At 33.9% G+C, this 17,774-nt stretch overlaps 1 protein-coding gene across 1 annotated transcript in view; it reads left to right on the forward strand.

Moving 5' to 3' along the window:
- Nucleotides 1–11,849: 11,849 nt before the first annotated feature.
- The window catches only part of LOC128549233 (protocadherin Fat 4-like), a 34,113-nt gene continuing 28,188 nt past the window's right edge, over nt 11,850–17,774 (forward strand). The window contains exons 1-2 of the mRNA XM_053525753.1: nt 11,850–12,002; nt 16,012–16,141. Of these exons, the coding sequence (XP_053381728.1) occupies nt 11,850–12,002; nt 16,012–16,141 (283 nt within the window). The remainder of the gene's footprint in view (nt 12,003–16,011; nt 16,142–17,774) is intronic.

The raw sequence follows: 17,774 nt of genomic DNA on the forward strand, positions 1-17,774 counted from the left end.
ATGTGGGGATTATACAATAATGAATCTTACAAAACACGAACGGTCAGTTCTTAGTCAATTTCGGTGTGGTATTTTTCCACTAAGACTGGAGACTGGGAGGTATATTGGGAACCCCCAGGTGTACGACTTTGTAGATTTTGTTTAGTGGTGCCGTGGAAGATGAATCTCATTTCTTATTACACCGACATTTTAGGAACCGTTATCCCGAGAAACTTATTCAATGATGTGGACATTAATGGAAAACTGAAGGCTTACATGTGGGGACGAACCGTTATGTGTTCATGACTAATGACCATGGTAGTCCATGAATGAATATTCAAAATTTAGTCTTTAATATTGGTCTTGTTTGAAATTCTGTATATGTTTTGTTGTACACGGATATGCACATGTCACTATGATAAAAAATATTTACTTACTTACTTATACCCGTCGTTTATATGACTGAAAAATTGTTGAAAAAGACGTTAAACCCGAACACACACACACACACACACACGCGCGCGCGCACGCACGCACGCACACACACACACACACACACACACACACACACTTACTTATACGCTAATGGGGAGTGGAGTTCTTGCTCTTAATTTTGGTGTTTGGTATCATTTAGTCAATCCAATAGTCTTTTATGATAGAATTCCGCTTTAGCCATTGCACTTGGGCATTATTCATTACCCCTTATGAAGACACTCGGGTAAAGCTAGTCGCCTATTATATTGCTTGATTGTAGTCTATCCTTCCAAAGATTTTATCATCCGTGTTCTTCCTATGCATGTCCGGCAATATAAGCTTAACCACAGGAGGGTACAAGATTATCTATAAAGACATTCTGAGTTCATTAACTAAGCGTTATTGCTGGTGGAGTAATTGATGAACATTCGTTTAATTTATTTATTTCCGTTGTCCGCATTTGATTCTTGCAGAGCAGCTGTATGTTACTAGTTTACTTCAATATAACGCTAGCAAGATGATGATGTTTGTATACTACAGAGCGTGTAGTATTCACCATTGCTTTAATTCTGCTTATATTCGTGAATAATGCCCTTCGCGAATTCACAATATTCGTGAATAATGCCCTTCGCAAATTCACAATATTCGTAAATAATGCCCTTTGCCAATTCACAATATTCGGGAATAATGCCCTCTCGCAAACTCACAATATTCGCGAATAATGCCTTTCGCGAATTCACAATATTCGCGAATAATGCCCTTCGCGAATTCACAATACTCGCGAATAATGCCTTTCGCGAATTCAGAATATTATGTAATATTTATATGCATCATACTATAAAATATAAACACTCACAGCCCGCGGATTCATAACACAGCGAATAAGGCTGATAACCATGCAATCGCAAAATAAACCCTACTAGAAAACTCTCCACTCTACAGTATGACCGAATTATTAAACTGAAAATACACAAATAAACACATGCTTGTTAACAGTCATGGTGAATATTTTACTAAATCTGACATGAAATCGTATATGATCGCGGAAAGATTGTTGGTTCATTAGTTAAAGATCTTGTATAATATAATATTATCAATTAAAACAGTCAAGGATACAGTAAGAGGTGAGAATTTGAAAAAAAAAATCATTTACCTTTAATTCAAATAGAGTTGATATTATACACCAAAATTTTAGTTGGTCAAAAGGCAACATGAGGTAACCATTCTTAATTTCATCATTTTCTTACTATTTGTTCTATGTTTGAAGTTTCGTATGTCATTTTAGTTACATAAATACGTAGAAATACGTAGTTTTCCTGACTCGTATGTACAAAAGGTTGTTGATTATTTCCGTACTGCAAGTAGAGACGGGGTCGCAGTAATGCGGAAAAAGTGATTGTACCATGTTTCCACGCCGGTGACAAGGATTGTAAGCTACATGTGACGTGCAAATTAGATTCGTTTGGTCCCATACATAATCCGATGAGCATTCTTCTACCCAAGCACTGCCCAGAGAGTCGCAACGAATATATTTGGTGGAGCTTTTGGGGTACGGAAAGGTAAGGCTTCCTGTAAGGTATACAGATTTAAGATTATATGAATATGCAAGTATTTAAACTTTAGATATCTTGAATGAAATATACTAAAATAAATGATCAATCCTTTTTACAAAAACTTGTCAACTTGATTCTTTGGTAAAAACAAATAATTACATCATCAGTTAAGAAGATATAAAAAATACACCATCTTACCTGCGATGATATTTTCTTTGGAACAAGGATTAGTAAAACCATCTTTAAATAACTAACACGACGCTGAATACCTCTGCTAAGGGAGAGCACAAGAAGAACAGCCAGCGTGAAAAAAACTGAAAGACACAATAAATGTAAAATAGATGATGAAGTCGCGATCAAACTGAAAATAGAGAAACATCTAGGAAAGGTACAACAAATAGTTTGCCGTTTAGAAACTTTGGTAACAATAAATAAATAAATGAAATTACGAGATATACCTCATTTGGTGGGCAATATGCTGAGTAAGTCTTTCCCGTTGCATCACATATTAAAAATTTGTGGTGTGAGGCGGGGTGAAGAAACTTTGTAATCCCGGCTTGGATTGTGCTCTCATTACACTGGCTTTAAAAGTTCCATTGTTCTGAAAGCATTGTTAAACAGCATTGAAGGAAAATAACAAATGTTACTAAAATAAAGTCTGATTGCAACAAAAGTATCAACAACGGTTCACCAAAGTAATGTCAAAACAAATATTCCGCAATTAATGTAAAATTTGGTGACGACTAAATAGATACAAAACTTGAAAACATAAACTATTATTGCAAACAATACACATTTCAGTTTTAGATAAACAATTAATCATTTGACCAGAAATACAAATAATTTATCTTTGAGTAAGATCTTATTTAAATAGAATGACAGCAAAAACCACCAGTGCAGTTTAGTCTTGTTAGCGTTTGTTTTGTTGGTTGTAGTGTACTAGCAACATTTCCGGTAACATCTGTCACAGTGGTAGTTGGCTGTTGGGCATTAAAACCTTCCAGTGTGACTGTGACATTTTGTCGAAGCAGTTGTGTTGCCGTACTGGGTCTCATTGATATTTTGTATTTAACTTGCCTAATTAATAAATCATTGCAGATATATCACAACAGAACCAAAAATAACAATTTATACCACCGAACGGGAGTTTCCGGTGTTTTGCGGATGCTGGTACCCTCTATCTTATACCTGGAAGGTTTAATAACTCTCGTGTTGTAAATCACGCCTTACAAACGTTGTGTATGTAGTAGATTCCTGAATGAACTTACATTATTTTTTGCGTAAACCCGTATGAAATTCAAATACCTGTATAGTTCCTGTATATTTTCTGTATATTCAGGAAAAACTATTCTGTCAAAATAAAAAATGTTACACTGCAAAACGGAACTCCAGGTTGGTGTGCTTATTTTGCTTACATATTACTATGCATTAAGCAAAATGTCTCATACTTACCCTCATATTTAAATATATCATTTGATCAAATGTTTTAGGTGTTGTTCAGCTAATATAAAGATGGTGAAATCATATATGTAAATGTTGTAACCATGGTTACACACTTTAGAAATGAGTCATCCTGAAAAGAGCAAAAAATGATAATCGCAAAGTATTCAGCTAGTTCAATAAAAAAATGTATTTCGACATTCGAGCGCATTCATCGATGAGTCTTGATTTCTTGGGTTAATTATGATACAGCAGATGCCACAAGTGCCTTTTCAGAATTTTAGAGATTACTTTTCAGTGGGTAACAACAACATCCCTAATGAACTTGATAAAGCACTGAATATAATATTTATAATTTGCTGATAAAATTTCGGAACATGACCTGTTATTTCTTGAGGGAAGTTCTTTGATAAAATCTGAAAACCGCTTATGCTCTGAAAGAAATTAATAAATTTATACTTATATGGCCAAATCATGACAAAATTTTAATGCAGCAGCTAACCACGACATCAGTCCTTTATGTTTAGCGGCTGCTTTTCATTGATGGTCAACATCCCACGAAAGCCACATATAATTAAATGTTTTTCAAAAAATCAGTCGATCATACAGTACCATCCAGTTCATTAATATGTAAGGAATCATTGGAACACTGAAGGAATATTTTGTTATTCATGAAATTGTCAGAACTAACTGGCTTAGAAGGAGGAAAAATTAAATGTTATTTTTACATTTTTCTTATCTGAATATTGCTGTTCAACAGAGAGGTCAAAGTATTGGCTTTAGTCAACTGAATAATTCTTTCCAGCGAACATTTAGCGTGGAGCTACACAGTGGTGACTTGAGACGCTGTAACTATCGCATATTTTTGAGGGCCCTCTGTCTGGACTTGAGGGGAGGGCGTATTGCAGTTAGTTTGTTTAGCATAAAGAAAACTAGAAAGACAAACATCAATGTTGTGATTTTGCCATTTAATATAAATGACGAATTTTGAAAAGACAGCTATAGAAATGACTAACAATATCTTAACCAAGATATCTACATGCTACACTAAGAATGGGGATAATTCCGCCACACCCAAAGTTCACAAATAATAATGTACATTGTAGCAGTACGACTTAAAGTTAAATATAACTGTAAAATTAACACACCAAAAAATAAATAAACCCGTTTTAAATTAGCGTATTATATATGTACGCAGCAGTACGACCTAAGACAACCGAAAAACAAACAAAATGAATTCGTTCAAATATTACCCTATAACATTAAGAGATACATTCTCTAAATATGGATGATAACAAAACATGAGCGGTAGAGACGGGGATGGAGGTGGAAAGGTTTGGAAATTTTCCTTTGGTTTTAATGGCATACAGACACTAAATAAGAAAATGGCGCGAAAAAAATGGTAGTCGCATAATGGCGGATACAAATAGTCCTCAGTTTTTGCTCTGTAGAGCTATTTTCCTTATTTTCTTTGCAATTATTTTTGCTAAAGTCACATGACAGATCTATGCTTGACATGTAGATAGCATTTTCATAATGAAAAAACAATATGACAGAATTTTTCATGGAAACTTAGATCATACACCACCACTTCAATTTGGGGTCTCATTTTTTAACTTATCTTGCAGTTTGTATGTTTGACTGAAAATATTTTTCTTGCATCAAAGATGACCCCCACTTTTCTTTTGATTTTTATTCAGCATTGACAATATTCTTCAAGAAAATAAAAGTTACATACATTTAAAATGGGTCCTGGTGTGTGCTGTTGCCATTGGAAATATGTCAATTTTATATAAGTAAAGAAGAACAGCTATTTAGTGTGTTGTAACCTAATTGCATAATTGTAAACTGATGTCTGAAGATAAAACCTGTAACTTGGTACCGTTACAAATCCGACAACATTCGCTTGTTAATACGTGCTATAGGGTTCCCCAAAACCATTTAGTTCCGTGAACTAAATATCATTTAAGGGCCCTCATATAAATGACGAATTTTAAAGACAACTATAGAAATGAAAATAGATGATTCTCATGAGATTTTAATTAAGAAGTACATATGTGTGAACATTTCATTTTAAATGTAAACCTTCTTACAATATGGCTGTAACTTATCATAAAACGCTTAAAACGTTATAAATTACAAAACTGCAAAGTCTGAAACGTAATGTCCTGTAAATTATTGATCTTATTCTGTATAATAGTTAATGAATAATTCGAAAAATAAACCTGAAGTGTATGAAACAAAACTATATTTGGTGAACGAAATTTTAGCCATGCAGATTGTGTGAATTATATATTTAGGATATGCACAGCCACTGTTCATAACAATAAAAAAATTGGGGGATACGAGTGACAGAGCGTTAAAGCAAAAATCCACCTAAATTTATGCAAAATCAATACTAGTTTCAGTTAACACGGTTAAGTTGAAATCGATTTCCCTTGAAGTTCACCATAATTCTACCAAGCAGAAAGTAAACGCTTTGTTCAAACCGCTATAAACAACGAAGAATTTAATCTCAACCGCTGTCACTTAAAGAGTGAACTATTCCGTCTAACTGTCTGGATGCAATCATATTAATGTAATAGAAATTGAAATGTTTCGTACCATAAGAGCTAAATGCACACGCCTACATGTTTTACCAGTCGGTTTGAAATTTAGGTGAGATTAAGGGAGTGTTCATTCATTCATTTGCTGGCGTAAACTAGTAAATTAGTACAAACACTTCTAAAATGTTACATGTACATTAGTAATTTTATAATCAAATAGATCTACTTACATTTTTATGTAAAATGGGAAGGAATTCAGCTGTATTCTATATCGTAGTCATTAAATCTGTTTGTAGATGGGTTTTATTTTAGTTGTTGAGATACTATATTTCGTTTAAAAAGTGTCAAGGATATAGATATAGAAATGAATAATTGGGATTTTAAACAAGGTCACAAAATTAATTTTCCCACAAAATGGGGAAACGTAGCTTCCATTATGAAAATAAAGAATATGAAGATCATAGTAAAAGTAAATATGTATAATAAGATCATACTGTAGTGTAATTTCATGACATTGTATACAAATCATTTAAAGAAGATTATCCACTTCCTACATTAAACAGGAATTTCATGTGCTTCCCATGTCAATAATTAATGGTCTCGGCGGTGTTTTTCTTCTAGAGGATATTTAATGATATGTACGGGAAAGTGCTTTGAGCAGTTTGTTTTCTAATGTTTTCTCTGTGCTTCAAAACATCATTTTGTAAGCACATCATTTGATAATGATTTAAATGTTTAAAAGAATAAATCCCGTTTAGTTTTGATAAATATATATTGACATTTCCTTGAATATTTGTTTTTGCTTGACTTGAAAAAGGAAACGACAATTAAAGCTAAGCTAAATTTCGAATGAAGTATTAAGAAACACGGACAAATGCCAAAAACGAAAAGTGACAAGGAAAAAGGTGTATCTGTAAATGTATCTATATACATAAATGTATTTCGCCTAAGCAAACAAATCCAATGATAACAACATTGATGTAACAAACATACTAAAAGATACACGAAGAAAGAACACAGAAGAGCACGGTCAAAACACATCACTGAGAAGTAGTCTTGAATTTTATTATCGCTTTAATGTACTTAAGAGAAAATTAGCTAGACGACACAAGCAAAACACCGTTGTTGAACAATATTTCTCAAATACATCCTCTAAATTACACCAAATATTACGTATTACATTAAATTTACAACATACATTGCAATAAAGAAATTGACATGACAGAAATGTCTAATAAATCACTGAATACAAAGTTGTTTGTCTAAGAGTGTTATTGGTAACTAGAAAGGGTGTCTGTTTTGTCCAATATTAAGTATGTCCCGATAGCTTTAACAGCTGAACAATAAGCACAAAACAAAACCAGTGGGGCACTGCTTTGAAAAGGTCAGTTCAAAACACCACTGTGTGCGGGGCTGGGTGGGATGGGGGTTAACTATAGACATAAAATGTTGAAAACAACCAAATTGCTCTGATTTTCCAACAAGTTTTGTAATAACACAACATTGTTTTCTTGGAAAATATTCTATTACAGTGTGTTATATTTAGTTTAAAACTGGGGAAAGAATTATCATAGCTTCTAAACAAAAAGAAATTACTTGATGCCGTCAAAGCATGACAAAATTAGAAGGCGGCTTCTTTAATCGTCATCTCAATCTTCTTAATAAAAGCAAATCCGATACGTCTGAGGTGAAATATCATTGGTAGTTCTATATCCTTTAAAAGGCAGACTAAGTCAACTACATATCATTATATTTTTCTTTGGAAATATTCAGTTTCAGTGTGTTTCGTGTAAAATTGGTAACAGAAACAGAAATGGATTAGTATAGTCCATTCGTGACAAACGTTTAATGCATTTGCTTTGAATGAAGTCATGGACAAATTTTATCCAGTTCTTTTTGTTATTTTTTGTAGGGTCAATATCCTTCGGCAGTCGAATATATTTCAATTCTTTCAGATTGTTGATATTAATCAATCATGATTTACCATCCCATTTCATTAACACGTAAGGAATCACGGTTACGGACGACTTCGTGGTTCATCGAATTATTACTAGCTGAAGTAGAAAGATGAAGATTAGTTTTATGTGTTTATATTAGCTTATTTGGAACTTAAAGTTTAACAGTTCTTGACACATGACTGAGCTATTGAAATAATAATTTCAATCAATTGAACAACACTCAATGTGTAGCAACACACTGGTGATTTGGAACGCTGTGTAGATATTCTCCTTTTAATAAACAGAATACTGAAAATGTGTTCAGCATCACAAATTATGGTACATTGGCCGTTTTGGATAATACAAATTGTCTTCTATTTTCAAGCCGAAATTTATGAAGGTAAATGGCTTACTTCGACTTTTGCTCCGCAAAAATCCTTATTGTAAAAAGGACGTGGTAACTAAACTAAGATACAAATACGTTCTTTGAACTCTGATCCAAGTCCACATAATTACACCTTCCTAAATGAAAAGCAATTATAATGTGCAACATGCCAAAAAGCCAAATCTTTGAAAGGCTGGTGTATTAGATTACCTACAAATCTGGTGTAACTTTCTGTGAAAGCTGAACCAGTTCCAAATATTAATTAACGATTAATTATGTACATAAAATAAAGTGTCCTCTTGAAGGGCATAAACAAATTGTATAGTGAATAAATTTATGTTTTCACGAGTTGTGAGTAATAGTGCATTTTAATGCTATTACAACTTGCTTTTAATAATAGTTAACCTGTAGATGACATCGATGAATGCAAAGATCAGTCTGACTCAGTGAAAATTGATTACAAGTACATACTTCAATATTCGCTAAGCTTTGCTTAAACCGCTCAGAAGAAATGAAGAAAATTTATAAGCCTTTGTATTCCGAGACGCTGTCAGTGAAAGATTGAATGGCTTCTATGTTTGTTTCGTTGCAATGACATTAATGTAACTGAAACTGAAATATGTTTTAGTGTTTAGTTTCGTTAGATTTGTTACAAATCGTCATCAGTCTAGAGAGTTAGTTCCATTAGTTGTGACTGTTTAAAAAAAGGTAGCACTAACATGATTATGTGTGTTCTATGCAGGATTCGTTCAGTATATCAGGTACTCGTGCAGCAATTATCTTATATTTTATGTGATTTGAAAAAGGAAGGACTTCAGTTGTATTTTATATCATACTCGTAGCACATCTGCTTCAGTACAATTTTATAACGATTAGATCAGATCAATATCCCAGCCTAATAAGGCTTCTCAGTCACTCAATACATTGTATATATATATAACCAAAATGAGAACATTACACGTGTTGAAAAGTGAGCTATTTTGTCATAAGCAATAATCTAATGAAAGCAATAGTTGAAGACATGTTTTATTTCTGGACAAAATGAGGTATGGTTCCACTTGAAGCCTGTCACTGTAATACTATGGAATGTGTCGATATATGTTCAGCATATTTTTTTATAAAATATTTGAATCCACATTAACTTTAAGCCTCGCGCTAAGTTCATCCTACACAAGAACACAGTATTTCGTGCTATTCAAATTTACGTGTACCTAAAAGGAGTTATGACTGCTTGGCTGTAACATGACTAGAAACGAAAATATTTGATTCAACTTGTTACCAATTCATGTGTTATTCATGTTTTACCTAAGATAATTTTGCCCTCTGTAAGCAGAACATATTTCATTTCATGTACAGTAAAATAGCGTAGCTGTATTTTTAAAATGCATGTATAAATTTAAAGCACATTTTCCTGCTACATGTAGTATGTACCTAACCTATACTTGTACTAAAACGATATGTACAAATACTTGCAAAATGTCTGTAGTTTTATATTCTCATCTTCGTAAGTATTTGTATTCTGCATGTCATTGAGTTGACTTCGAAACAAAAAGGACAACAAACTAACGTTTAGCTAAAGTTCAAAAGAAGATAAAGATTTAAATCCCATCAATCTGATGGAGCCGAGGCTTTAATATATTTAAGGGCTATTCACAAGAATGCACAAATTAGATATGCCTCGTGAACAATATTTCTCCAACACGTGACATTTGGTCTCCTCTCCTAATAAATGCAATATTAAGTTATGTCTGGCACAAGTGTTACATAGATACAATGAGTTGCAATTCACTCAATTCAAATCTTAACTGTCAATTTTTCTTCGAACGCTGCAAATACACACTTCTGGGCGGCCCGCATTATACGAGTCACATCTTCTGTTCCAGACAGAAAATCCAGGCAAGTCAATTCCATAATTATTGAACTTGAAGCTTTAACCCATTGAACACTCGTTGCCGTGTTTGCTGATTTTTTCATTTACCTTTTCTGTGCAACACCATCAGGCGTACTTCAAAGAAACGTTTAACATTTTTTTCTCTTTTTTTTTTGTTATTTTTTATCTACACGTTTCTTTTCAACAGCCTCTAAAATGCATTTTGAGTAAATTGTATCACGGTCAGATTCATTTATTGAAAATTTGTGTATGATTATATCAAGTGTAGCTAATTGTACATATTACAAGTATTGCATGACTTTTTACTGCTGATCTTAAATATTACAGACAACCCTTGTTTACTAATAAACTCACTGAGTGACGGTTTTTATGTCTATTGATTTATAAAAACCTTCTCTAAATTTAACAACAAAAAAGCTCATCAATCTGAAGGAGTGTCCCACTCAAAATTAGAGAAAGTTTATAGCCTTGTTTATCAAAGGTGCTGAAAATGCTGAAATTTATTGAAGTGTTTTATGCCAAGATCCTGTAAATGTAGTGTAAAATTTCTTCATTTAATTGCGTGGAAGCAATTATCTCAACGTAAAGTTTTAATCTTCACTAAGGTATAACATAAATATTGTTTGTTTGTTTTTTTTTGTTTTTTTTTTGTTGTTTTTGTTTTTTTTTTTTGTCAGAACTAATCACTGTGAAAATGAAATAGCTTGATATTCAACTCTTCGTTTGAGGACAGAATTTAAATTTGTAAACATTTCCACCATTTCTATGCGACTTTCAATATTATATTTATGTCTCAGACTTTTTGGAGAAAATCTTATAAATATTTTAAACAATATTTGTCAATCTTGCAAAATTTGTAAACAAGCAAATACAAATAATATCTAAGAGATTATTGTTCAGTTACAAAATCAGTACTTTTATAAAAGTTAATACAATTACGAAAGAAACGAAACTACGTTAACAATGAAGACTGCGTTTAAGATACAAATCATTTTGTATTACCTTGGAGTGCAGGGCTAAGCCATTTTGGTAAAACTTTCGGTTGCCTCTCTTGTAAACTGTAATGTCCTAGTTGTATAATTCTTTAGCTAGTAGTGCTGGAAATGTTTCAAAATGAAGGTCAAAGACCGGTTATGGAAGTCAAGATAGAAATTAAGCTCAATTGTATTTTCAGTATATTTGCGGGTAGCATATTCACCGACCTCCACTCTTCAATAAAAATCCTTGACCCGTCCCTGATATTGGAGATCTGATCACCAGATTGCTAAAAACTACAATTTATCCAAATGTCAAAGCTGACGAATCATGTGAAAAAATACGACAAATAGAAACCAAATGCAATAATTACCATTGTAAAAACAAAACTCACATTGTACTAATTTGATATGGTATTTCACTCAAACTCATGCAAAATATTCCACACAAATTATTGCTCCTCTGCATAGTGTTTCTACTGCCTATGTTGAATGTATCGTAGGATAGGTCAGATATTTTTTTATTATTTATGGTAAATACATGTATTTTGTCTTTTTACCAACACAAGTTGACACGCCGAATAATTACACCATAGAAAATACTGAAGATGCAACAAATATGACACCTGGGGATGCTGATATAATTATTGTTCATAATGACACCAGCGAAATGGTATCCACTCCATATTTAGAGGAATTTGACCCGTCATTGTTGAGCAATCTTAATTATGAAGAATTCACCATTGATTTGTACAGAAGATGGGCAATGGTGTACAAATTAAACAAAGATGGCATCAAAAAGCTGTTGTGTAGATGTAGAGGAGTATGTGTATTTTATACCGTTGCACCTGACGTTCTTGAATAAATACGAGACATACAGCAGAATGTCCTCTCTGATATTAACAAAGACAACTTCATTATTGTGATGTCATAATTATCCGAGTTTTTCTACTGGGCGTAGCAGGTAATCTACAAATGCTTTTATATAAATTGTACATTTTTAATATCAATATACCTGCTTACCAAATATTTTCAAATTATTTTAATTTTTAAAACAACATTGCTGCCATTGGGTGTTGTCATGTTCATTTATGTGTATATAATTGAAATTTTAAAACTATTATTGTCAGAAATTGCTGGCTCGACCAAATGCTTCTTGCATAATTCTAAAACTAGACTGTTACTACAAGTTATGACCGCTAAAATACGAAAACTTACAATCATCTTAATCATAATCTGAATTTGAATTTATTCATTAAACATTAAACATCTTCAGTTTGTGGCCTCCGTGTCTGTGTAGTTAAGGTCGCTGACTTCGAATCTTTTGCCCCTTACCGATGTGGGCTTGAGTCTCACTCGGGGCTATGAGGAAGTTATCCAGCTAGCTTACGGAAGGTCGGTGGTTCTACCCAAGTGCCCGCCAATCGTAATTTGGAAAGCCGACCATGAATAGGGGTCATCTGTGACCGAGTTGTTAAGGTCGCTTAGTTTGAATCGCTTGCCCCTCACCGCAACGTGTCTGAAACCTCGCTTCGGATGTAGAATTTCTTTATGTTAGGAAGCCATCTGGCTGGCTTACGGAAGATAAGAGGTTTTACAGAGTTTCGCCTATGATGAAATAATGTCCAGGGGCACAAGGGATCTTCTTCTACCGTTAAAAGCTGGAAGACTTCTTTTGACCAATAATAATGTTGGAGTTATGTTACACTAACTAAAACAAAAAAGCAAAGCACAAACAGCACCTAAAACTTTAGATTATGACAGCTTGGTATAACCAAAGACCAGTGCCCTCTTTTGACAATCTGAACGAGTCTTGGTTCAGCCGTAATCAGAAATCAAACTTAATAAGAAATCTAAACCACTTAGATACGGATGTACCATGAGAAAATTGTATAAACTAGAAGTAATCTGTTTTACTTGTATACTTTTCGCCAGCTGAAGAAACCATCCTCTCAAGTTACGTCAATTACATTTGCTCATTATTTTTTCTGGATATCAGTCCAGTACTCACGCCAAGTTGAAAGTTTGTTTAGATTGTGGTTAAATGCCGCGTTATCCGGGAGTTGAATTCATGACAATGTCATGTGAATCAGGAGATTGACACCCATTTGAACAGAAAGTACTTTCAAACATTTCTGCTAACCAAAACTAGAAGATTAAGGGGACGCAGACTTTGAAATTAGAAATAAAGTGGGTGGGGTATGATAAAATTTACCTGCAAAATGTTTTGGTACATGAAATGGATACTGTTTCAACTGTTATAAGTACACAAAGGATTGCTCACTAAAATAAAAATGAGAAAAACTCAAACAAGAAAGTTATTGTTGAAGTACATATGACTTATTGTGGACGGATAGCTCAGTGGTTTGCACACTGGCCTTCCAATCTTGAGGTTGGGGGTTCGATCCCCGGCAGCTACTCGGGAATTTTCAGAAACGCTTTTCAGTGTTTCCCACCTAGCTAGAGGTGTACTGGTCAGGAACCCAGGCAATCCTTGCGTGTATCAGTGCTATACACTGGGCACGTTAAAGAACCAGGCTGTCTATTCGCAACGAGCTAGGCTAAGTTAGCCGGACAAGCCTGTATCTGATTTCTAATCTCTCTGTCGTGGGGGCTTTGTCTCACTCTGTCCCTCTGGTCAGATCGCTCTGTGTCTGTACTAGTAGAGGATGAATTATGCGCCCTGTGTGGCTGCATTTGAACTATGTAAAGCGCCTTTGAACGAGGAATTGATCATGAAAAGGGCGCTATATATATCTGGTATAATAATAATAATAATTGTGTACATTCAAAGTCAACAATTAATATTTTTTGTGCGAAAATAATAGTGCTTTACCTTGTCCAAACATTTATCAATATCCTAAAGATTCTAATTTAAAGGAAAAAAGTGAAATAAGTTCACTGTCTTTATTTTCATTTTGCATATTTAAGCTAAAACACATTATTTAGTTTGTTTACAAAGTACTGCATATGAAAAGATATGGTGGTCAAGGAATGCCACATTCCAAAACTAAAACAGTATATTCCCCTTAATACATTAAACATTTATCGTTACAGAAGTCGAGTGCCTTACAATAAGGGCCTAGAAATGGTTCCATTATTAATTTTCAACTTGGTATTCATAAACTACAATGCACTTAAATATCAAAACACATTCAACAAGCTTTTGAAAATATATTGTCTTAAAAATCCCTAAAATAAGGTATGACATTTGGTTGAGAGGTTCAGTCAATGTGTATATGTGCAAAAATAGCATTCTAATCTTATTCACAAAACTTACTAATACACAGCAGGAATGTCAATGATCGAAACTGGACGGATATACAGTTATCCTCATTTTAATGTCATTTATAATTTGTCCTTGAATTCCCCACCATACTTTTCATAAGTCTGTTTGCACGAGTTGCACGAGACTGCTGTCATTCACGTAAAAAACGGCGTTAGACAAGTTGTAATGCAATATCATCTAAACGTAATTAATTGAATATGCAGTTCAAGAAAAACTTTATCTCATAACGTAATGAACAAGTATAATGTTGTAACAACAACTACACTTACACTGATCTAAGTAGCAGTCGGTTTACAAGTGACTTTATTGATTCATTTTGTGTTTTGTTATTGTTGTCAAAAAGTATAACGGAAGTGCCTCACAACTGAAGCGGAAACGAGTTTGATGCGCAAAGTAGTCCACTGTAAGCAATATTTTTTGATAAATGTCCATAGAAATTAATAATTTTCTGATATTAAACACGAATATCTGAATAGGAGTCGTTATTTGATAAGAAATTATAATCATCGACATGTTTTTTTTTAAAAAATCATACACGTGCTGACACCTAAGTTGTCTCCCGTTGTTTATTAGAGTTACCGTTCGTCCGGCGCAGTAATACTTTTTGCAGTGAATCGCCGAGAAGTCGTGGGAAAATTAAAAACCATTAAATAAATTTAAATTAACCATCTTTTCAAGATCTACATTGTATTTAAAGTGATCGACGTTATACATTTAACCCACTAGACCTGTGTAGCATCTTAGATATCTGTTCTAAGGTATTCATTGTGGATGTCATGTTATGCCCATGCAATACTAATCCCACTCTGATTTTGTTGTTTACATTTTTATCAATGTGAAAGATGGCGTCCATCCCGAGTTGAAATGACGTGGCGTTAACTTTTTACATGTTTAAGCAAACCTGGTGCGTTAGAAAGAAAATCTCATCCCTTCAACATTATTTGTAACACTGGTATTGTAAAAAAGCCTGTTATTTCCTTATACAAAAGCTTAATATTTTGTGTTGAATGTACTTTCACAAAGTCCTCTGTGTTTCTATTACATTCATAGTACCACATCCTTATCCAAAAAGTACTGAATAGTACAGGTGTCCGTCAGTATTATATCAGTTTAGGAATATTTTTTTTTATCTTCCCACCATCAATTTCTTGAATATGCACCCCTTCCTCATTTCTGTATGAACTGTGAATGTAGCAATATGCGTCCCCTTAAGGGACTTTACATATATTTACTACTGTCAATGTTTTTTCTTTCAATATATGGTCAAAACTCGTAAACAACATAAATCTTTTGCACTAACTATCTACTTTATCCGTCTTCGTGGTATACATACAAACATGTCATGAAGAAAATCAAGTTGATGGCATACATTATAAACGACGACTTCAAATTTGGTACTGACGTCATGAACAGGATCGTTATATGATACAGAACTGAAAACGAATCAGTATGAGTACAATATTCTTTTAAAGAAAGACTGTTACTCGGCATCTGTTATATATGATTACATTTACATTCTTTATTACAACTTTTATTGCTTTAGGTTGTTGCGCGTCTGATTGTTATAGCAAGCTGGGCACCGCATCTTGTTTTCCAGCTGTTAGAAGTCACAGACAAAATCAATTACATTATCGATGCCAACTATGCGAAAAATCTCACAGTTATTGGTGCGGGTATTACATATTTACGAGTGCCATTAATCCATATCTATTTATGACGATGTCATTGTAAGTATAGTGTATATAAAGTAGCAATCGGTTTAATACCCAATAGAAAGCCTGTGATAGGAAGCGTGAATAGTGTTCACGTTTGAATATCTCTCATAAGCAGTTAAACTGAGTTTGCTATGATTTTGCATGCATGGTAACGTTCTATTCACCTAAACGATCTCCTTAAAGTAGTTGTCTATATCTGGTGCAGTGCCTGTACTTGCACTTTGTGTGATCCTTAGGATTCATGGAGTGCGTTTTATATATCTGTATAATTCACTTACGCTGAAACATATGCGGGGGGGGGGAGGGGGGGGGGCGTTGATTTCGCAACATGTATTAGCAGCGAAGATGTTCCTATCCTGTTAAGCATGTTTCATTTCCGTCTTGGAATGCAATAACATTTTGTCCTCGATCTTAAGTGTTTTCTTTTCTTCTCTGTGCTCTCAACATTCTTGAAATGACATCAGCTGGTAGATTTAATGTTCTGTGCACTAAGTATAAGATATGTATGTTGCTGGGAGAAGGGTGTGCTGACGGGGTGTATGTCTGCACTGTCCTGGGGAATACCTGTGTCAAAGCTACCTAAACTGGAGCCATTGTTCTTTGAAATGAGCGAAAACATTTTAGATAAATAGATAATCAGACCGAAACATATCATATACATGTCTGAATATATTCAGAGCCACCTCTACATTTTTGTAGATTTTCATATGATGATACTCATATTTTTTGCAGCCGATTCTGTGAAAAATAAACATGTAGAAGTGTTTTCCTAAGAAGACGTGGCAGGGGAGCCGCCGACTGACACTCGAAAGAAGCGTCTTCGTCTTTTACACGTGCACAGGTTACCAATACCAATACTTAAATACCAATGATTATACTGAATTACATCTCGCGGTGGCTTTTATTGCAACCTCTCAAAATTAAAATCCTTTCAAGATAATTACATTTGTTTTCTTCATTGTACAATTTTTGGTTTCACATTAAAGTTTAGTTTATACTAATTCATTTTAGCACGATTGTGATTGACCCTTCAAGCTTATTTGAACCACTCTCGAGTCCGTTTCCTGCAAAAACCAGTACTGCTGTCATATGAGAAGTTATGGTCGTGACATATGTTGAGCTCATACAAACTATCCCCGGGTTTGGCTGTCTAGTTTAGTATTAGAAATTTTAAATTACACTTATTTTGAACTTCTAGTCATGCCATTAACATCCGAAATTTCTTTGTAATGATATACTAGTAATTTAAGATGTTGAACCTAATCCCTATTTACTCTGACATACATTATGCCTTGTGAACATGCATTCTGTCTCCGTAACGAAAGGTTTGATGAAAGGCTAGAGTATGTATTTCAACGCCATTGTAAACAACTTAAGCTACTATCTCTTCCTTGAAAAGGGAGATAACAATAAAACGATATATTCAAATTGTGTATGTTAAAAAAAGGTTCAAATCAATTTAAACCCAGCTGTATTTGAGTTCAACCACTGTATTTGTCATTGGGTCGAGTGCTCCAGATCTCGAAGTATCCATTTAAGAGAACGAATGCGTACGTTAATAAAATGCTGGTACTGTTTCTGTGACAATACA

The sequence above is a fragment of the Mercenaria mercenaria genome, chromosome 2 (assembly GCF_021730395.1).
Source record: "Mercenaria mercenaria strain notata chromosome 2, MADL_Memer_1, whole genome shotgun sequence".
NCBI lineage: Eukaryota > Metazoa > Mollusca > Bivalvia > Venerida > Veneridae > Mercenaria > Mercenaria mercenaria.